The 22,346-nt window shown below is 43.3% G+C and overlaps 1 protein-coding gene and 1 pseudogene across 21 annotated transcripts in view; one reads left to right on the top strand and one right to left on the bottom strand.

Annotated features, from left to right (window-relative positions):
- LIMCH1 (LIM and calponin homology domains 1) overlaps window positions 1-22,346 on the top strand; it is a 394,191-nt gene that overhangs the window by 330,735 nt on the left and 41,110 nt on the right. For all 21 annotated transcript variants that reach the window (XM_056125512.1, XM_056125510.1, XM_056125501.1 and 18 more), the window contains 3 exons: window positions 14,185-14,275; window positions 15,915-16,078; window positions 18,585-18,690. In XM_056125512.1, coding sequence (XP_055981487.1) covers window positions 14,185-14,275; window positions 15,915-16,078; window positions 18,585-18,690 — 361 coding nt within the window. The remainder of the gene's footprint in view (window positions 1-14,184; window positions 14,276-15,914; window positions 16,079-18,584; window positions 18,691-22,346) is intronic.
- On the bottom strand, window positions 4,828-5,058 carry LOC130034060 (uncharacterized; annotated as a pseudogene).

Below are 22,346 nucleotides of genomic sequence, written 5' to 3'. Positions count from 1 at the left end.
CACCCTAGTTCCTGGGGAGCACTTGGGCATGAGTGAGGAATTGCTCTTTGCAAAATGGAAAGTCCATCCCAACCTTGGCACAAATGTTCCAGACCCATTGCCTTCCCTCATGGAAAGATTTTCAGGAAGAAGCAAAATAGAAGTTAAATAATTTTATTTAGAGAAATTTACTTAGAGAAAGATGAGGGGAGAGAGAAAGAGAGAGATACAGAAGTGTTCAAGAGAGAGAACACTGGCTTCGTCAGAGGGAAAAAGCCCTGCATGGCTTTTGGGAGTCTCTGGATCATGACGGTTTATGAGCTTATATGGTGCCAGAGGCAGTTCGTGAGCATGACTTCCAGGTTCCCAGAAGAACAGAAAGATGGGGGAGAAGTCGCTATCCCTGACTCTACTAGAATCTGTAGATTTTGGTCACAAAACCCTCATACCTAACTTTTTCAGCAGATTCACTCATTGATGAGGCTCTTCCGAGCCTGTGGAGGTTGGCCGTGAGCATGGCAACAATTGAGTTCTGGAGGTATTCAGCTGCCAGGGCTCTGTTGGGGTGGGTGAGTCCCTCTACCTGCCCCCCTCCAAGCTGCCACGATATTAAGTTCAGCCTGGGTGAGGTCTAGAGGCATATCTGCAGCTTCTTGCTCTCTTCAGAGATTTATTTATGAGCCTCTGGATCATAGCTGTTAATATTGAATGGCTTTTGAGAGGAGGTTTATTTAAGATTGTTGAAGGTTTTCTAGAAACCACCTTGACTGCATATAGAAGGGTTTGTCTGGGTGTTGTCATAGGAAAATAGACTTGGACTCTCGATGGTCCTTTCTATTCATATCTTGATCTTTAGCATGCTTGAAGCTCTGAAGGCTTGAAGCTTGAAGCCTTTCTGAAGGCTCTGCCTTTCTCTGAAGAGCATCTCTGTTTCTACTCTGGGTGGGAGCTCATTTTCTCCATCTCTGCAGAGCTGAGCATTCACATCTAGAAGAACGTGGCCCTCATGTCTTGGGGCTTCTTCAGGCCTGATGCCTATGCAGCTTCTTCTTGGTATTAAAGGTAAAGGTAAAGCCCTCCCGTTGATCGTCGATTTGCTCGAGCGGGCCCAGTAACGTCTCCATTGGAGACTTTGTTGTTACTGTGTTTGGCATATCGAATACTCTCGGTAGCTTGCCGGGCTCTCCGAGAGGGGCGGAGGAATCGAACTCAGGTCAGCTATGTTGGCTGCTTGTAAGGCGAATGCCCTACCGCTGTGCTATAGCTCCAACCCTTCTTCTTGGTATTATTTCAGGAAAATCTCATCATCAGGAGCTCTCCTCTGTCTGCAACACAATCATGGTACCAAGAGTTTTCCAATCCATCATTTTAATTTCATTTTGTTTTTTGGATTTGGAGGCCCACACCCGGTGGTGCCCTTGCAGGTGCTCAAGGAACCATGTGTAGTGCTGGAGACTTGAAGGGAGTTAGCAGGATATAAGACAAGTGTCTTAACCCTTCTGCTACTTTTTCCAGGCCTCTTCTCCAGTAAACCTACTCCTTGATTTTCTTCCTTCTCCATTCAAAGATTCTTGTTTCTTTTTTCTCTTCTTCTTGGGGTCATGCCCAGCAGTGCTCAGGTTCTCTCCCAGATTCCTCAGGGATGACTCCCAGCAGTCTGCTGGGCCCCCAATTTGCTGACAATCAATCCCCGTCCCTGTGTACAAAGCCACTCTTCAGTATGTTGAACTCTTCCTAGAACATATTTTTGTTTTGGGGGGGAGGGCAGGGGGCAGGGGGGCATCTGGAAGGTAGGCCACACCTTTCGTTGCTCAGGGCTTACTCCTGACTCTGCACTCAAGAATCACTCCAGGTGGATTCAGAGAACCATTCCCATTTGGGATGCCGGGATAGAACCCAGGCTGTTCTCAAACAAGGCAAGCATCCTCTCTTCTGTACATCAGGCCTTTAGAACTTATTTCTTGACACTCACAGCACTGGTGTATTCCTGTTGAGCACGTCAAGGCCAAATAGGGTCACCAGCTGCAAGTCAAGGGGCTGCGATGCCGAGTCTCTGGGGAACAAGCAACTGGGGAGCCCTGCACTCACCACTCTTATGTGCAGGCCGTCTGCAGGGCTGTGAAAGGAATACTGTTCTTGCTCAATGATGCCTTTCTTCCCAAAACTGCATTCCCAACAGATCCACAATCTACAGCGTGGCCTCCCCCTCCATGAAAATGTCATAGTCCCTTCGGGGGAGGGGGGCCAGGAATGGGTCAAAGGGCTCAATTGCAGGAAGCTAGAGTGTCACTGTGGACCTTGGGATATGGGTGGGGTAGGAATTGGGACTCCAGTGGGGGGATGGGAAAGTCAGGATTTCCATCTCTGGGACCAGAACCACGTCTGTTCTGCAACATGTCTTCTCTTTCCTTCCCATCCACGTCCTCTTTCTTTTACTTTATTCTTTTTTTGCAATTTTTAAAATATTTTATTTTCATAAAATAGTTCACAACAGTTCATTACAGATAATATTCAAACACCAATCCACCACCAAACCACCTTTCCACCACAATAAGAGGAAAACCTGTGAAGGTTGTTGTATGTTGTTGTATTTCATTCTGGAGCCATTTAAACCTGTAAATAGGAGAATACAAGCAAGTATGTTAAAACGAAACAAATGTGTGCTACTGTTGATACATCAGTGGACTAGAGTAAAAGAGGTTGCATGGCCACAAATGCGGCCGTGTGCTCCAGGAAATTCTATAGCACTCTCTTCTGGGAACTTTGGTTTATAGTCTCTGGATCTTGGCCATTGATGAGATTACGTGGCACCGGGGGCAGTTTGTGACTGCCAAACTGCTGGAAAACTGGGGAGCCGGGGGATGGAGGCCCAGTCCTGGTACAAGTGGGCTTGGAGGTCTCAGTCACGGGGCCCACATACCTGGGTTTTTCTGCAGATTCCACTTGGGTGAGGCTCATCCAAGCATGTGGAGGGTGGCATTGAGCATGGCAGTGGTTGGGTTCTGGAAGTTTTTGGCTGACAAGGTTCTGCTTGAGGCAGGGAGGGAAACTCAACCCCCCTCAGAGTTGAAGACAGGCTGGCGCAGAGTTCCTCTTTCACTGTCATCCTTGGCACCAAGATAATTGAACTCTACAAATAGATCCTGGGGCCTGGGGAAGGGTCTAGCGATTTCACATATGCCTTCCAGATGCAACGCCCTGAGTTCTGTCCCCAGCACTGCATGTCCCCCACCCCAGACACGTCTGTGTGCTCCTGGTGGCCCTGTCCTAGCCTTCTTCCCTCCTCATTAACACTGGGGGTGGACCCGATTTAAATAAAAGAATGAGAGAGGAAGAGAGAAGAATAAATCTTAAATTGTGTTTGCCTTTTATTTTATTTAAAAAAAAAAAACTTGGGCGGTATCTGCCAATGCCAGCCAACTCCAGAGCATGGTCTTGAATCATCCCTGCATAGTGAAAGAGGGACAGCAATGACCTCACAAAGGACACTTGAAGGAAGATTCAGCTCTGGGACCTCAGGTTGTAAAAGAAGGAAAAGTATGCACAAACCTGGGGCAGGGAATGAGAGGAAGTGAGCAGTGTTCACAAAGCAACTCACGGAGTCTTTAAATGGCCCTTAGGGTCAGCTCGTAGGCCAGGAGGCTGAAGTGAGAAGAGACTTCTCAGCAGGTCCCATGATTCTAGGTGGAGAGAACCAGCAAGCTTGGTGGGGGCTGCAGAATCTCAAGCATGACCTCTAGTGTGGCATCAACACTAACACTGGAGTGGAAAAGAAGCAGGCTAGCCCCTGGGCAGCAGAAGCTGGACCAAGTTGGGGTGAGGGGTCAGCAATCACATGGGGACCACAAAAGGAAGTGATGGGGCTCTGAGAGATAAAGGGAGGTTTGTGCTCTAAGCTCCAAGCAGAGGAATCAAGACTCAAGGGCCCCTCTTCATTATTCTTGAGAATTCTGAGTGGAGGCCCGGAGTATCAGTCCAGTGGGTAGGGCTCTTGTCTTGCACATGACTGACCCAGATCTGATCCCCAGCATCCCATACAGTCCCCAGAGCACGCCAGCAGTGATTTGTAATCACGCTTGGGTGTCACCAAAACCAAACAAGAGAAGTCTCAGTGGAGAACCAAACACCTTTTTCATTTATTTTCTTTTGAAAAAGGGTTTCTAGGATTGGGGTGGTCACTCAGGGGACTGGGGCACTTTCCAGGCATGCGTGATCACTCTAGGCCCATCCCTAGCACTGTGGCTGTCAGTCCCAGCACTGCTGGAACAGCAGCTCCTCATCCCTGGGCCTGAGTGCCAAATGGTCAGTGAGACTGAGAAATCCTGAAAATGACCCCCATGCCCCTTAGCTCTGCTGGAGAAGTACCACCGCCCCCCGCCCTCAGACACACATGGTTTCTGTAAAGAAAATCCCTGCATAGCTCGAATACTGCCTTCTAGAAGGCAGCATTAGAAAAGAATTTGCAATATCTTCTGCTCTTAGGACCTACAAACATGTTTGGGGTTCTCTCTGCCACCCCCAAAACTAATCTGATGTTCTCTTTAATTCTCTATCAGTTACATTTGCACTTGAATATCTTTTTTCTCCTGATGCGGCCCCAAACAATCCTTCTCAAAGTACTTCAAAACAATAATGTAATGGAACTGCCCAAGCTTCAATGTATTTGAAATATGAATCCCTAAGTCATAGTATAAGATAATTCTTTTTTTTTAATGTGGTAAGTTAGCAATTTATTCCTTGAGGTTCTTAATTCTGTTTCTCTTTTATATTACATAATCTCTCTGTAGAATGTAGGAGACTTGCTTAGCTCAGCAATAGCCATTGCTGAGCAGAAATTTTCATCATTACAGTGTCTGCACCGAGTCACATCCTGATAATCAAGAATGGTAGCATAAATGCATGTCATTTCTATCAGAACCTAAGACTAACTTGCAGGTATATTGATCTCACATGCCAATGAGTATACAACCAAAAAAGTTGCCAGATATTTCTTTCACTGGAACTACAGAAAAGCAAAGTTTACCAGTAGAGCACAGTTTGTGATTGACATCCACAAAGGTGGATCTAAGGAAGCATGTTGAGATAGTTCATTTTGAAAATCCATGAGTACCTAATTAGCATAAGTTACTTAACATTTAAGTACATGCATTAGCCTGATGTTAAGACAACCCATAGGAAGGCCTAAAGCACATATATAAGACACATTATAAGACACTTCCTACCCATTTTCTACAATTGCTACACCATATCTGATGGTGTTCAGACAGTGGGCAACAAATCATAGAGAAAAATATATAATAAATATATAAAATATATATATACAATAAAATATATAAAAACATATAAATATATGCCTCTTGGAGAGCCCGGCAAGCTACTGAGAGTATCCTGCCCACCCGGGCAGAGCCTGGAAAGCTCCCCGTCGAGTATTCGATATGCCAAATACAGCAACAACAACAGGTCTCATTCCTCTGACCCTGAAAGAGCCTCCAGTTGTTGGGAAAAGATGAGTAAGAAGATGCTGCTAAAATCTCAGGGCTGCTTTTGGAAAACAGTATGGACAAGTCTCAAAAAATTAGAAACTGAGCTCCCATGGGCTGGAACGATAGCACAGCAGGTAGGGTGTTTGCCTTGCATGCAGCCAACATGGCCGACCAGAGTTTGATTCCTCCACCCCTCTCGGAGAGCCCGGCAAGCTACCGAGAGTATCTCGCCCGCACGGCAAAGCCTGGCAAGCTACCCGTGGCATATTTGATATGCCAAACACAGTAACAAGTCTCACAATGTTACTGGGCCCACTCGAGCAAATTGATGAAAAACGGGAGGACAGTGACAGTGACAGTGAGCTCCATTAGACCCAGCAATACTATCCATGGGAATATATCCCGGAGAGGCAAGAAAGTATAGTCGAAATGGCATCTGCACTTCTATGTTCATTGCTGCACTGTTCACAATAGCCAAAATCTAGAAAAAAATCCGAGTGCCCGAGAACAGATGACTGGTTAAAGAAACTTTGGTACATCTACACAGTGGAATACTATGCAGCTGTTAGAAGATGAAGTCATGAAATTTACAAACAAAACAAGTGTTACTACATGGAAAGTATCATGCTAAGTGAAATGAGTCAGAAAGAGGGGGACAGACATAGAAAGATTGCATTCATCAGAGAGAGAGAACAAGGGGGAATACCCTGCCACAGAGGCAGGGTGGGACAGGGGGGATGGGGGTGGGGGAGATGCTGGGACCCGTGGTGGTGGATGATGGGCACTGGTGGAGGGATGGGTACTTGATCATTGTATAACTGAAACCCAAGCACAAAATTTGTAAGTCTATAACTGTACCCTCATGGTGTTTCACTAGTAAAAGAAAAAAAAAGATTGCATTCATCTGGGGAAAATAAACAAAATAGGAGACTAACATCTAAGAATAGTCGAGATAAGTACCAAGAGGTTCACTCCGTGGCTTAAAGGCCAGCCTCACATGCTGGGGGGAAAGGCAGCAGAGATAGAGAAGGGAACACCAAGTAAAGGGTATTGGGAGGATCCTCCCAGAATGGGAGATGCATGCTGAAAGTAGAATATAGACCGAACATGATTGTCACTCAATGCCTCTTTTGCAAATCACAGCACCCAAAAGGAAAGAGAAAACAAAAGGGAATGCCCTGCCACAGAGGTGGGATGGGATGGGAGGGATTGGGGGAAGGGAGGAATACTGGGATCATTGGTGGTAGGGAAAGGACACTGGTGGAGGGATGGTTACTCAATCATTGTATAATTGAAACCCAAGCACAAAAATTTGTAAGTCTACAACTGTACCTCATGGTGTTTCACTAATAAAAAAATTTATAAAAGAAAAAAGAAATAAAACATTAATAAAAGTTGCATGGAAAAAAATAAGTAAAATAAAATCTCAGGGCTGGGAGAAATAGAGACGTTACTGGTGCCCGCTTGAGTATTTTGATGATCAATGGGATGACAGTGATACAGTGATATGTGTGTGTATATATATATATTATAAATGAGACTGATATCCAAGCACCTTGGATATTAGTAAACAGGGGCCAGGAGGACTATGGAAGCTTGCCACAAGAGTGGGTTTGGTGGTGGGGGACAAAGGGCAGTTAGAAAAGAAAAGGGACCAACGTGACAATATTAGTTGGAAATGATCATTTTGGACAGAAACTGAGTGTTGGAAGTAGGTAAAGGGATATAACTTATAACCTTTCAGTATCTGTTTTACAAACCACAAGGACCAAAAGGAAAGGCGAGAGAGAGAGAGAGAGAGAGAGCGAATAAAAGAGCCTGCCATAGAAGCAGGCGGGGTGGCTGTAGCAGGAAGGAAGCTGGGACCATTGGTGATGGGAAATGTGGAAAATGTACACTGGTGAAGGGACGGGTGTTGGAACATTATATTACTAAAATCCAATCATGAACAACTTTGTAACTGTATATGTCACTGTAATTCAATAAAAATTATTTAAAGTCATGGGGGGAATGGAGTTATTATAACTTGGGCGGAGGGTGAAATTAGTGAGTTAGGCTCTTATTGGGGGGTTCGGGCCTATTCCTGTCTCTGTGCTTGAGAGTGGCTCCTGGCAGTGCTCAGAGGATCATGTGAGGTGCCAGTGATTCAAGCCTGAGTCAATGGGATGCAAGACAAATGCTCTAACCCCTGTGCTACCTCTGGTCCTTCCTGAAGTTATTTGTTATCTTGCCATATAACAAATGGTCGAAAGAGAAGTCTAATACTTTTTTAGAAACACAAAAAGGTGGAAGGTCGAGAGTGCTTGGAGGTTAAAGATGGTTAAAATGGACATCTTTAAGAATTGTGGATTTCATAAAAATGCAAAAAATTCTTTACCATTGTCCAAGTCACCCTGTCAGTTGTCCCATTTTAATTCTCTAATAAACATGCAGATGTGAACTTTTCCACAAGCTGATCGCCTTGTCTGGATGTTTGTCTTTGTTTTATTTGTCCCTAATGCTCACTCTTACCAGGGCTGGCTCCCTCTGCCACCTACCCTCCCGCCCAGACTCTGAGTCAGTTCCAGATCTGAGGGTCAGCGCCCTCTGCCCAGCTCATCCTAATGGCCTCCTCTATACCCTCCTCTGCTGGCCAGCAGCACCAGGTTTGGGATAACTGTCCCCCAACGTCCAAGGGCCAAACTTATCCACTGGGCTGAAACAATTCCATCCACTTTTCTTAACTAAGTAGCAAGATCAATCTAGGTTTCCCCACTGTGTTGATTAAGCTTAGCTATTCCTTTTGAAAATTCAGCACTTGACAAATGTTTTATGACCCAGAAAACAGACAATCCGATCTTTCTTGAAATTACTCATTTTGCAGTGAGTGCGGGATGAAGGCATTTGAGTAGGTGCTGTTTTCTTTACAACTGAGACCAACTGCAAATTCCTTTTAGATGTCAAATGTCAACAGACATTTCTTTAGAAACTGTTTTCCCTTCCTCTGGAAGTAGTTGTAAATGTACTGGGTTTGATGCTCAAGTCATTAGAGAGTTTTAGGTACAACCTTCAAGAAAGTGCCATATTTTACCACATCATCACCATGATGTAATCATTGCACCCATTTATTCAGTCCAAAAACTGGTTTATAGCCTTTTGATCTATTTATTTTAATTTGAGGGCCACAGTTGGCAGTGCTCAGGACTTGCTCTTGGCTCTGTGTTCAGGGGATCACTACTGTTGAGGGGAGCTATATGGGTTGGGCATTAAACTTGGGTCAGGTATGTGCAAGGCAATCACCCAATCTGCTATACAATCTACCCAGCTCCTGTAATCTTTTAAAAAATCTCCACATAATAGTTGCTCCCCACTTTTTTGTCTAAAAACATAGAACAAAATCTGCAAGAATTGTGCCGTGAAATTTGATATACAGCTGAGTACATTTAAAACCGTCACCACCTCACCCATCTTAATTGAATCAGAGCCTCCCATTGTTGCTTTGAAAAACTTACAGAATGAAAAAACTGAAGTCCCTGTGTAGACCACCTTTTATCAAGTAAAATTTGGTTTGCAGGTGTCAACATAAGAGGAAAATACAGGCATGGCATTGGGATACCTGGGTCACTGGGTCACGTACACTTAGATGTCCTGCACATGACCTGGGTAAATTATTCAGGACTAGATCTAGGAGATCAACACTCAAGAATAGTAGCTCAGAAAGAACCTTGGCCTTCACCTCTTTTTGCTTCTAAGGGTTAAATAATGGGCCTAAGAGGCTGGAGCAATAGCACAACAAGTAGGGCATTTGCCTTGCACGTGACTGACCCGGGTTCGATTCCCAGCATCCCAAATGGTCCCCTGAGCACCACCAAGAGTGATTCCTGAGTGTATGAGCCAGGAGTAACCCCTGTGCATCGCTGGGTGTGACCTCCCCCACAAAAAAAAAAGGAAAAAAAATGGGCCCAACTTTCCTTAGCTTCTCTGTGCTTGAAACCAGACCACCCAAGCTGTAGGGCCCAGGACAATTCTTACTCATCTGCTTCTCTTTTCCACCTTGTTCTTCCTGCAGTGCTTCTGGACATCCCATCAAACATTCTGGTTCAAATGAGCAGCCACAAGCCAGATAGACTTTGTGGCTAGACCACAAGCCCGAAAGCTGCCATGTCCCACCCAGGCCCTCAGGCACAGTCTGCACCGGCAGGGTTGGGTTGGACTCGAGTTTGGATGGGTTCCCAGCCAAGGGCTAGCAGGCTGCTTGCTCTGGCGCAGATAGCCTTTCTGTGATATCTCATTTATTCCCTGATTTACTTGTCTTCAGTCTTCTTTTTCTAACTAAAGGACAAAATTGTTTTAATTATTATTGAAGTAGCATGGTTTGCAGTAGTGTTAATGTTTATGTTCTGATGTCCATTGTGCCAAAAACCCTTTATCACTGTCCTTTGTCACTTACAGTGACACCCCTTCTTGGTAACATCAGTTCCATTGTCAGGGTCCAAAGGTTTGCTTTGGACTTTATTATTCTTTTCCTTTGTTTCTTTATATGCCACATATAAATAAACCATCTGGCATTTCACCTTCTCTGACTTACATTGTTTACCATAGCCTATCTGGTTCCATCTGAGTTCTAGCAGAAGCCACAATTTCATCTTCTGTGATAGCCGAGTAGTACTCCATTGTGTGTATCCCCTTATCTGAACAGCATTGTATTGAACAGATATCTGCATATATAGTTTTGAACAGATATCTGCATATATAGTCTTCTTGTGAAAGACGCCAAGAAGTGGATTTAGCAGGTCATACTGTATTACCAATTAGAGGCGGAATGTCTCTCGCTAGGGAAAAGAGGGCTCTGAAAACATTTCTTTTAGCAAGGCAGGTTCATTTCAGTCTGGAGGCTGGAGAACACTGCCCAGTCTGAACTCTTTTCATTTGAAGAAATGATATAAATACAGAGGTGACAAGCCCTATGGTCAGAAATCCAAATCCAAGTCAATTCAACTGGCTTCAGGGATTTCCCTTGGTTACATAAATAGCCTCTCTATAATGCTGAACACAGAAATTTATGAAGAAAACAAAAGCAACCTATTACTCCAGCTGCTCAGAAATTAATACTAATGCAGCTTACTCTTTAAGCCCCTGTTCTTCCTTGAGCACGTATCTCGCATGCCTGTCTTTATGTTTCTTTACTTGCCTGTCTCCACTCTGGAGAAGCCTGTGTTCTCTCTGGAGCATCTAATTATCCCTTACTCTCCCCTCACATCTTTCTAAATAAGTTTCAATAAAATTTTTCTTGCTTTAGGACTGGATAGTACAACAGTAGGGTGCTTGCCTTGCACACAGCTGACCAGGGTTTGATCCCTGACATCCCATATGATCCCCCAAGAGCAGCAGGAGTAATTACTCTTCAAGCCCCTGCTAAACCAGAGGTAATCCCTGAGCATCACCAGGTGTGGCCCCAAAACAAAAAAATAAACAAGCAAAAGACTTTCTTGCTTCACACACGCACACACACCACACAAATAATAAAAATATATCTTCCATCTATTTTTCTCAGTACATCGAAAATAATTTTTAGTGGGCTCATGTTACTCAAGTTGTGTGGCAGCTTGTTTTTTCTTGCCATTTGTCCTGGATCTTCTGTTAGGATTAACCTTAATTTTCATGGTGAATATACATTTATACTAAGCTTGAAGCTTTCATTCCACCAGTCAGGCATTTGGAATTTGCTTCCCTGATGGATAATATCAGACTCTGAGCTGCCCACTGCCCTTCAGGACTGGGACTGGATCAGAAACCCCCACTGTACCCATGACTCAGGACTAGACTGCTCCCAGGTCCCTATGAGAAGGACTTGTCACCTGTCCTGAGGAACTCTAGAGAGTTCTGACTTTTTGTAAAATAAGTGAATGAGAGGTAGATCGGATTTTGAAAAAGAGAACCAGCAGAAGCTGTTGAAATTATTTTAGGAATCAACTTGGGAGTCTCGAATCTGTCAATTGCTGCTTCTCTATCAAAAGCTTTAAATCCTTGGGGACAACTTGAAGGTGGGGCCTTGAGGTTACCGACGTAGGACAGAGACCCCCTCTCCTTCCAATCTTAGACCCCCCCAGTAGCAGCAACCCTGGGTAAGTCACGCAGCATCCTCCCTCTTTCCCCCAGATCTCTATCCTGTATGAAGGAATCCTACTGGCCTGTTCTTGATAAACTGGTTGAAGAGGGAGTAAGATCATTCATATCAGCACATGCTTAGCGCTGACAGATGGTGAAGGAATTGTTGGTTGTGGCTTCAGTAACCGCAGTCAGTACCTTTCACAGCTTTGCCGGGAGCTGAGATGACTTTGATTGTCTGTAAGCTCAGTGTTTTGCCATGTAGGACTGTAGCACTGTAGCACTGTCCTCCCGTTGTTCATCGATTTGCTTGAGTGGGCACCAGTAACGTCTCCATTGTGAGCCTTGATTACTGTTTTTGGCATATCAAATTCACCATGGGGAGCTTGCCAGGCTCTGCTATGTGTGCAGGATACTCCCGGTAGCTTGCTGGGCTCTCCAGGAGGGGCGGAGGAATCGAACCCAGGTCGGCTGCATGCAAGGCAAATGCCCTACCCGCAAAGCTATCGTTCCGGCCCACGTAGGAATGTGTCCAGAGAAACGAGTGGAAGTGGAAGTTCTCCTTTAGTCATGCACAAGTAAAACATTAGGAAGGAAGGTGCTGTGCTTGGAAGGGAATCCAGAATGAAAAAGCACCACAGGGCTTCATCTCCTCTGCCATGTGAATAAAGTCTAAAGGATGATGGGAATATCTCGTGTCACAGATCCCGAATGCCCACATTCTGTTCACTTCCCACTCTGGTCTTGGCATTGGGTGTAGTCACAATTAAATGACCACGTGTTTTCTCCATATTTCCCAGCAATATGCCACAGAAAATCAATGGCATCTGAAATTCAATCAGATTTGTCCGTTCCTTTATTCACTTGGGGGAGGCTTTGGCCCTGGTGTTGTATTTATTTCTTTGACTTCTGATACAGAGACACTGGTGTTATCAAGTGCATCTCTCCTAAATGTTTAACCACAACTCTGTTCTCCAGCCTCAATAAGTTTCCATTTGCAGACAGTACTTAAAATTCATTTTTTATACATTAATGTCATAAAACAACAAAAAGCCGTCTTATATTCATTCTTCTATGGTGGGGACGGTTTGAATTATAAACTTCACATTCTTTTGGAATGCTAAACCTGTCCATCTTCAATGCTACTCTCGTGTCAGTTGTTCATATAACTATGCAATGCCCAGACACTGTATAAGTATAGAGAGGACTCCCATATAAGGAGAGAGATTTTCAGTTCAACTATTTCTGCTTATTAAGTCATTTTGGGGCATGGGGGAATTGGGTCACATGCAGCTGAGCTCAGGGCTTAATCGTGACATTGTACTTGGGAATCACTCCTGCCTGTTCTCAGGGTACCACATGGGGTGCTGGGGGCTGAACCCAAGTCACCTGCATGCAAGGCCAGCATCTGTACTATCTCCCTGGACCTACTCATTAAATCTTTTAATTCAGTTCCATCGTGTTGCTATATCTAAAAATTGCAGTCTGTTAAATAATATCATTGTAATACTTTCTTGCTTGGGCTGGAGCAATAGCACAGTGGTAGGGTCTTTGCCTTACAAGCAGCCAATATGGCTGACCCCAGTTCGATTCCTCCGCCCCTCTCGGAGAGCCCGGCAAGCTACCGAGAGTATCTCACCCGCAGGGCAGAGCCTGTCAAGCTACCTGTGACGTATTCAATATGCCAAACACAGTAACAACAAGTCTCATGATGGAGACGTTGCTGGGTCCGCTCGAGCAAATCGATGAACAACGGGAGGACCATGACCATGACTTTCTTGCCTAGGGTCTTAATGGGATATATTCACTGTCACTATCCTCCTGTTGTTCATCGATTTGCTCGAGCAGGCCCAGTAACGTCTCCATTTTGGACTTCTTGTTACTGTGTTTGGCATATCGAATACGTCACGGGTAGCTTGCCGTGCAGGCAAGATACTCTCGGTAGTTTGCCAGGCTCTCCGAGAGGGGTGGAGGAATCGAACCTGGCTGTGTGCAAGGCACATGCCCTACTGCTGTGCTATTGCTCCAGCCCAGGGGATATATTGATAGTATATTGTTCCTGATATATGGCTACTGTCCCTAGAAAGTGCTCCTCTAATTATGAGAATTTCAAAACTATCCCATCCTCCAAAAAAAAATAGAAAACAAACCATTTTTGTACTTTTCTAGAAATCTCAATATACTACTTTTTCACCAGCCCACTGAGGAGTTTGACCTTCAAAAACTTTCTTTTCTACAGAGACACTCCTCAGAAACTGTCATCACACAAACCTGCCTTTCCACCCTTAAGCTGCCCAGGAAATAGAAAGGAATTCACACAGGCAACTAACCTTGTTGGTCTGAATCCAAATCCTAAGCTTGGATTACAAAACTGATATTACCTAGTAGTGAAGAAAGGGAAGAAAGTGAATGTCTATCAGACCAGCGGTGACCTAGAAAACAGGGTGGAAGGTTGGACAAACTTTGATGGTGCTTTAACTTTGTACATCAGTGCTATGAACACTATTGTAAACATGTTGCATAGGCTATATTGAAATTTTATTTTAAAACTACTATAAAAAGGTAGAAAGTATTTACTCCTGTGGTGCCTTCCAAAGGATCATTTATTCATATGGGGGAATTATCCTTTTTTCAGACAAATACTGAAGATGCTGGACCAAATAGTCAAGAGGATGAAAATGATGGTGGAAAACAAGAAAAAAGAAATTCAGAATTTGCCTCATCAGGTTTGTTTCATACCAGGCTAATTTTTTTTGAATTTTTATTAGTGAAACACCATGAGGTACAGTTGTAGACTTACAAATTTTTGTGCTTAAGATAATCTTGATTACTCTTCAACCTTACCAACAGAGCCCCAGGAAGCGAGTGGGGCTCTATAAATAGTATAGTTGTGCTGCCACCTAGGGGCCATCTGAGGGAATTCTGACCATTACATTTATAAAAATAAATGTTTTAGTGAATGTTTTAACTCCATCATCATAAATAGTATACATACTTTTAAATCTTAAAAAAGTATGATGGTATTTTAAGATTTAGTATTAATTCATTCATTCATCATCCTGTTATTCGTCGATTGCCTCGAGCAGGCCCCTGTAACGTCTCTTTCATCCTAGCCCTGAGATTATATTCAAGGCTCTTTAGGAGAATGAGACCCATCATTGTTACTGGTATTTGGCATATTTGGTACGCCACGGGGAGTTTGCCAGACTCTGCCCTGTGGGCAGGCTACATTCGATAGCCTGCCAGTTTGTCCAAAGTAGGAATGAGATAATAAGATGTCATAAAAAGATGTCCTGATAAGATGTCGCGCGGCCGGAGCCCTGGTCGGGGCAGGGAGGAAAGCTCAACCCGCTCCCCTCCAAGGGACCCCGGCGAGGAACAGCCAGGCGCAGGGGCAGGAGACTGCACTGGTCTCGTCCGGGAGCTGGATTTTATAGTCTCTGAGTCTTGGCCGTTGATGGGATTACACGGCGCCAGGGGACCAGGTGGTGGGTGTGACCCCCGCCTCCTGGAATTTGGAGGATCTGGGTGGAGGATGCTCGACTCCAATCCGAGTAGGCTTGGAGATCTCGGCCCAGGAACCGGATTTAGTATTATAAAGCACAAAATGTATGAGTCCGGAATTATAGTACAGTGAGTAGGGCACTTGCCTTGCACACAGCTGACCTAGGTTCTATCCCCAGCATCCCATCTGGTCCCCAAGCCTGGCAGGTGTAATCCCTGAGCACAGATCCAGGAGTAATCCCTGAGCACCACTAAGTGTGGTTCAAATTCTCTCATCACCAGCCACAAAAAAAAAATCCTCTCACCCTCTTGTATAGCCAAATTATCTCTAAATGGCCTTCAAAAGTTGATGCCATTATTAAAAATTTTTAGCATTTTCCTTTTCAATTGAGGTTATGCCTCCACACTTTGATATGCCTCTCACATGGCTTTTTCCATGAACTCTAAAATGTACATAATTCTTCCTAATATCATAGAACACTTTCTTTCATTGCATTACACATACATACATACATTGGATATAGACACAGACATCCAATCCACCTATGATAATCATCAAATAATTTATGTCATCATCTTTTTCATGTAGTGTCATTTATTTGTAACCTGTGCCTATTAAGTTTTTTAAAATTGTGGGTTCTTTGTGTTGCTTGTTTTTTAAATATAATATCTAGTATTATGAAAGAGCCCAGGGTTCCACTTCATAGATTCTTTTACATGGCACATGGATTCTTCCAGCACAGTCTGCAGAGTGGCCAGGGAAGGACTGTGTGGACTCGGGTTACTTCTTGGGGCCCCATTCCGTGGGCCATTAGGTGAGTTTCTTCTTGGTGATGTGTCTGGACTCTAACTCCATTTCAGAGCCGCAGCATTACACAACCACTGTGACTCGATCCAGCCTGAATGTGACCTTTGTGGAGTTTGCCTCTAGTCCCTCGCAGAAGGATGATGTGCCAGAAGAAAAAGATCTGAAGAAACCAGACAATGAAATGAGTGGAAAGGTGGAGCTGGTGTTTTCACAAAAGGTGAGGTACAGAGTGGATGGACATGATGAACCCCCAGCATTAGTGTCGCTTAGTGTGACTGGTAGCTGCCATGGCCCCAGTTTGTAAAGGCAATCTAGTTCATCTCCTCACCTGGTCTCCTTTCTCCTGATGAGCAATGGAACTACTTCAAGAGAGAGAGTTGTATGGGTCTGCTTGGGCTGTCGGAACAGAAGGGTTCGGGTAATGGCTGGTAAACAACAGAGTTTGTTTCTCACTGTTTTGGAAGCTGAGAGGCCCAAGTTCAAGGTGCTGGCAGATTTTTGTTTCTCTGGTGATAATTGCCATCCTGAGCCCCCAGCATCTTCCTACTGTGGGTTTATGTGGCAGACAGGAGGAGGGTATCCACAGTGTCTTTTATAAGGGCTTGGAACCCAAAAGAATCCCACTCATCAGAGAGCTCTAGCCTCAGGACCTGCTCACGTCCTACCATCACCGTAGGGGTCAGGATTCAACATAGGAATTTTTGGAGGCACAATCATTTAGTATTTATAAGTGTGTGTATTTTATTTTTGATCTGTTTATAGATACGTAGACACAAATGTATAACAAGTCTATCAAGCAATGCATGTAAAATATATGCAGAAATTAGAGAGAGTGTGTGGGAATCAAACCTAGGGCTCTGCATGCCACGTGTCCTCTAACGCCCTGAGCTGTCGCCCTGGCTCCAGATCTAATTTTTTTAAATGCAAAATAGTACACATAAAACTATCAAGTTTTCCTTGGTGTCAGTGTAACAAGCACCTATACCCCCTGACGTCTGTTTTGTGGACTCTAGGTTAAGAATCTTTGCTCGCTGATTTATAAATGGAATAATGTTGGTTCACTGTAATTCTTTTCTCATGTACACCTTGTGAATGTCTCCCGTTTCTCCTTCCCTGCTGTAGAGTTAATTCTTAGAGAAAGGTAGAGAGATGACCATCACAGCTTTTGTTTTCTGTTTTTACCTTGAAGTATCAACCTCTGTAAAGCAAAGTGCTCACACACCCAGTCTGAACTTTTTATATGGTTGTCTTCTTTTGCGTATTTGTGCTGGCTATTTAGTTTTAGTTTTCAACAGGGCATTATCCAAAGCATGACTATTTCTAGCCTGCATTATGGAGAAAATATTTGTGTTTAGATTTAAGGTTGTCACCTTTGGTTATTCTGATTCTTAGCTTGTGCTACCTATTGAACACGAAAAGTTCATTTGGATACCTGGTAGACCTCTGTAATGCAGCATGGGTGATAAACTGCTCTTTCTTGAAATACTGCAAGATTGTCGGATATGTCATTGTTAAAGAAAATTAAAAATCCTATTGAGCAGAAATTCTAGGCATTAATATGGGCTGGAGCGATAGCACAGCGGGTAGGGCGTTCGCCTTACAAGCGGCCAACATGGCCGACCCGAGTTCGATTCCTCCGCCCCTCTCGGAGAGCCCGGCAAGCTACCGAGAGTATTCGATATGCCAAACACAGTAACAAGCATGGTGAAGACCAACTCATAGATCAGTTTTTGATGAAACACATTCTCTAACGCTTCACTTGCCTGTTGGTTATCAATTCCATCTGTTGGAAACATCGCTACAAACCAAAGCAAATCTGAGAAAGTTTAGGAAAGCCTTGCTGGGTACAACCTTGCTCCTCCGTCAGGCCTTTGTTTAGTCTCCTAGTTCTTATTTTAGACATTAGTTAGATAATGTTATCTTTCACCAGTCAGTTGATTACAAGAAAAAAACTAGTAGTAGATGTGTCTATTCGGATTGGTGATAAATAAAGTTAAATTAAATAGCAACAACAAGGAAGACCTATTTTCACAAAGCAAACATACAAATTTTTAAAAACCTGTAATTTTGGAGCTATTTACTATGAGAAACAGAAGTATGATATGCCTCAAAAAACTCATAGGAACATTGTTGAGATAGCACTGTTTTAAGGGTCATTTATAATAACACTTCTCTGTCAACAGGAAAAATATATTGTCCTTCACATATATGTTTACATCCTGTTATTTAGTATCTAAAGAATCCTGTCCATTAGAAGTTGATATTAGTGTAATATTTTAGCACTTACATAGTAAACGTCTTTGAATTTGATATTTAACATCTCTTTCCTGACAATGCAAATCTAGTGTTATGTACTACCAGCAAGAGAATGTGAATGAATCATTAAGAAAGTAAGAAAGAGTATTGTATAGTTTCAAAGTTAGAATAAAATTCTTTTGATTTTGGGGACAGTTGATTATACTAAATATTCATCCTATAGCTTGATTTCTTTGAAAAATGAGCTGCTATATTAATGTAGAAATTATACAGGAAGCATGAAGAAGAGGGAAATTTTGCATTTAATAGATGTTACAGCTGCTTGACTTATCCAATAGCCACAGCTGTTGTTAACTGAAACACTTTCATTTTATTTCACCTATGGGCAGGTAATGAATGAGAAATATATTTGGGCAGGTTATTGATGAACAATATTTGTAATACTTTGTCTATTACTCATGATCCAGGTGGTAAAGCCAAAATCTCCAGAGCCAGAAGCAACCCTGACGTTCCCGTTTCTGGATAAAATACCTGAGACCAACCAGTTACACTTGCCAAATCTTAATTCTCAAGGTAAAAAAAAGGAAGTGTTTGGACCCTCTTCTGCATGTTTTGTCCAGCTCTAATGAAAAGCTGTTACTGGGGCTGGAGCGATAGCACAGCAGGTAGGGCATTTGCCTTGCATGTAGCTGACCCGGGTTCTATTCCCAGCATCCCATATGGTCCCCTGAGCACCGCCAGAAGTAATTTCTGAGTGCAGAGCCAGGAATAACCCCTGTGCATTGCTGGGTGTTACCCAAAAAGCAAAAAAAAAAAAAAAGCAGTTTACTTCAATGAAAGATCACTCCTTTCTGTTTATGACCCGTTAGTCCTGATATTTGCCAAAGTCTACAGCAGCTATATGAGCAGCTGCAGATTAGAAATCTGGGTATGCAGTATTCTCTCTTTGACCAAGGAACCCCAATGGCACGAGCATACAAACTTTCCATGTATCTCTGAGTCAAGAGCACTTGCCATCCGGGTACTCTATGCACAGTAGAGCCCACACAAATGTTTGAGGCCTTAAAAAATCTGTATTCATTCCAAAATGTTAAAAAAAATTATAAAATAAAAAAACAATGACTTTTTAAAAATGCTTATACTCTATATATTCATATATCAGCTTCACTAATGGTTGAGTCATGAAATATTACTTTAATTTGTCAATGGTTTTGGAAAAATCACATTTTTTTATTTCATGACAAATGCTGGATGTGCTAATAACTAAAATATTATTCACTGTCATAGAAAAACTGTTATTCTTAATTTCAGATGTTAATCTTTAAAATCACTAGCTTTACAGAAAGATTATACTTTACATGTAAGCTGAGGGCTTATTTGAATATGTTTCCTGTGTTTGATGCGTTTCAGTATGTTTGATACCATGCAGGTATGGGTGACCTCTAAAATATGGAACTTTAGGGGCCAGAGATATAGTACAGTGGTTAGGGCGCTTGCCTTGTACACTGCCACTGACCCAGGTTCAATTCTCAGCATCCCATAGGGTGCCCCCAAGCACTTCCAGGAGTGCAGAGCCAGGAGTAAACCCTGGCCTTGCTTGGGTGTGGCCCAAAAACCAAAATAAAATAAAATATGGGACTTTGAGGCTTGTGAAGATGTTGTAATGGCACGAGCATACAAACTTTCCATGTATCTCTGAGTTGTGCTTTGACCCTATGGCTCTGTAGGAGCCTAACTTATACCCCTTTCTCCTGGTGGGAAACCTTTCCCACCAGGAAGGATTCTTCAGAATATGAATGGTAAACATAGGTCCCCAAAATTCCAGGACTGCTGGAAACTTTCCTTCTGACAGGACCGGCACTGGGTTTTAGGGTGCAAGTTCTCTTCTCGGGTGTGAAATCAGCCTTGGTTCATTATGCAAGAATTGAAAGGTCTCTGGCCAGAGGGTTAGCACAGTGAGTAAGGAACTTGCCTCACATGTGGCTGATCCCTGGCCGCGCATGGGGGGCTCCCAAGCCCTGGGAACCACTGGTTTTGGCCCCAAAACAAAACAAAGAATTATTAGGTCTCTTGTTTTTCTCCTTCAGTGAACTTTCCCCATATATTTATAGATTTGATTTTTAAGTCCAGGGAGAGAGGGGATGGTGCAGGGACATTGTAGCTAGGAATTTAGCTCTAATTTTCTTTTTAAAGAATGATCAGTTCCTTGGGCCCACTATTATAGCTTTCATCTTTGTTGATATCCAGGAAATTTGTTGGGCTCCAGCTAGACAGCAGGAAGTACTTGGAGAAAATTCTTTGGTTCATACACGGTATCACTGTATCACTGTCATCCCATTGTTCATCAATTTGCTCGAGCAGGTGCCAGTAATGTCTCTATTCATCCCTGTCACGTGCCCGATAGCATATTGGGGGCTCTTTCAGGGTCAGGGGAATGAAGACCATCATTGTTACTGTTTTTGGCATATCAAGTATGCCACGGGTAGCTTGCCAGGCTCTGCCGTGTGGGCGGGATACTCTCAGTAGCTTGCCGGACTTTCTGAGAGGGATGGAGGCTTTTGGGGCAGCCTCTAATCACCTTTACAGGTGTTCCCAGTCAGGCTAATAATAATAATAATAATAATAATAATAATAAACTAATTAGTTCATACACTAGTGAACATTAAATTCTTCTATTTTTTTTTTACTTTTTGGTTAAATTATAGTTTAGGCAACAGGCTTACAGTAGTGTTTAAATTTCTTTTTTTTAAAAAAAAATTTTTAATTTTTGGTTTGGGAGCCATACCCAGCAGTGCTCAGGGCTTACTTCGGGCTCTGCACTCAGGGATCACTCCTGGTGGGCTCAGAGGATCATTTGGGCATCAAACTCAGGTTGGCCACATGCGAGGCAAATCCTCCCCACAGCATCATGGCTCCAGCCCAGTAGTGTGTAAATTTCTGGTGTTGATGTACAGTTACTGAACACCCCACCATAGAAGACCCCAACCTTCCCACGTCCCAGTGTCACATCCAGTCGAATTACTCTTCCCTCCCACCACTTCCCCAATTGTTTGTTGACTGACAGTTATGGGCTTCGTTCATACTTTTGCCTCCCTTAGCACCAGCCAAGTTCTCCAGACCCTCCCCCTCTGTTCTGGTGTTGCTTGTTGCTTGTTGTTTGGTCCTCTTCCCCTTTATTCTAGTATTCAAGATTTATTATTGGTGAGCACTGAATTCTTAAACTGGAAGCAAGTTCAGTACTATCTTCAGAGCATGGCCTTTAGAGTGATTTGTTCTACCATCCCAAAATTAAAGTCTTAAAACTGGGTCAGTCTATATTTAGTTGTCTTTTTAATTTTGCCCTCTTTTCTAACACTCTGTGTAGACAAATAGCATGGAGAGGAAATAGCTATTTCCAGCCTGATTACGAGTTTTTCTTCTACATGTAATAAATGAGCGCATCTCTGTGTACTTCTCTAGTGTTCTAAAGCAAAATAAACTGGTACATTCCATTTTCACAGCTTGTCCTATCACCCTCTCCTTGCAACGGTGTAACTGTATCACCACTGAGTGTGAGCCTATAGGGTTCCACTTCACAGCCAGGAAGACAGTTGCGCACACAGTCCTGTTCCAATTTCTGTCAACTTGGTCCGTGTCCTTCAGGTTTTTGTATGTCTAGTGGTGACATTTGGGACCTCAGGTCCCTTCTCTCTTAATGTCTATGCAGACTGAAGCCAGACCCTCCTGGTTCGACCCTCAACCTGTTCTCATGGTTTTCTGTTTGTTCTGTTCTGCCATCTGCTCTAGAGTCGCCTGGCACTGCCAGTGTTCCTCTTAGAGTTCAGAACTCTTGGCGACGCTCCCAGTTTTTCTCCCAGTCAGGTAAAACACTGGGGCGCTGTGTTTCTGTGGAAAAAAAAATAAAATCCATGTTGGGGGTGACCAATGAAGTCTGGTATTGTTCTTCATTTCTGATTTCAAGCAAAAAACACTTGTTTCTGACACACAGTTAGCAGAGAGCTAGCTCTCTCACCATATCAGGGATACTAAAATGCAGAGAACGATCACAGAATTTAACTTCGATTTTGAAAAATACGAGAAAATACTATTTGCCTCTTTATTGATCTCATCTCTTTAAAAGCAAATAGACCCCCAAAAAAGCTGAGAATTATTTACCAGAGCTAGTACCTGTTCTCTTGCTAACTGTGTCATTTCTCTTTTTTTCCTGGATGGCCTCTGGCCTTTCTCTA

Source organism: Sorex fumeus, unplaced genomic scaffold (genome assembly GCF_029834395.1).
Source record: "Sorex fumeus unplaced genomic scaffold, SorFum_2.1 ptg000055l, whole genome shotgun sequence".
In the NCBI taxonomy this organism is placed as follows: domain Eukaryota; kingdom Metazoa; phylum Chordata; class Mammalia; order Eulipotyphla; family Soricidae; genus Sorex; species Sorex fumeus.
The sequence above is the reverse complement of the archived record's forward strand: the minus strand, read 5'-3'. Positions and strand labels throughout refer to the sequence as shown.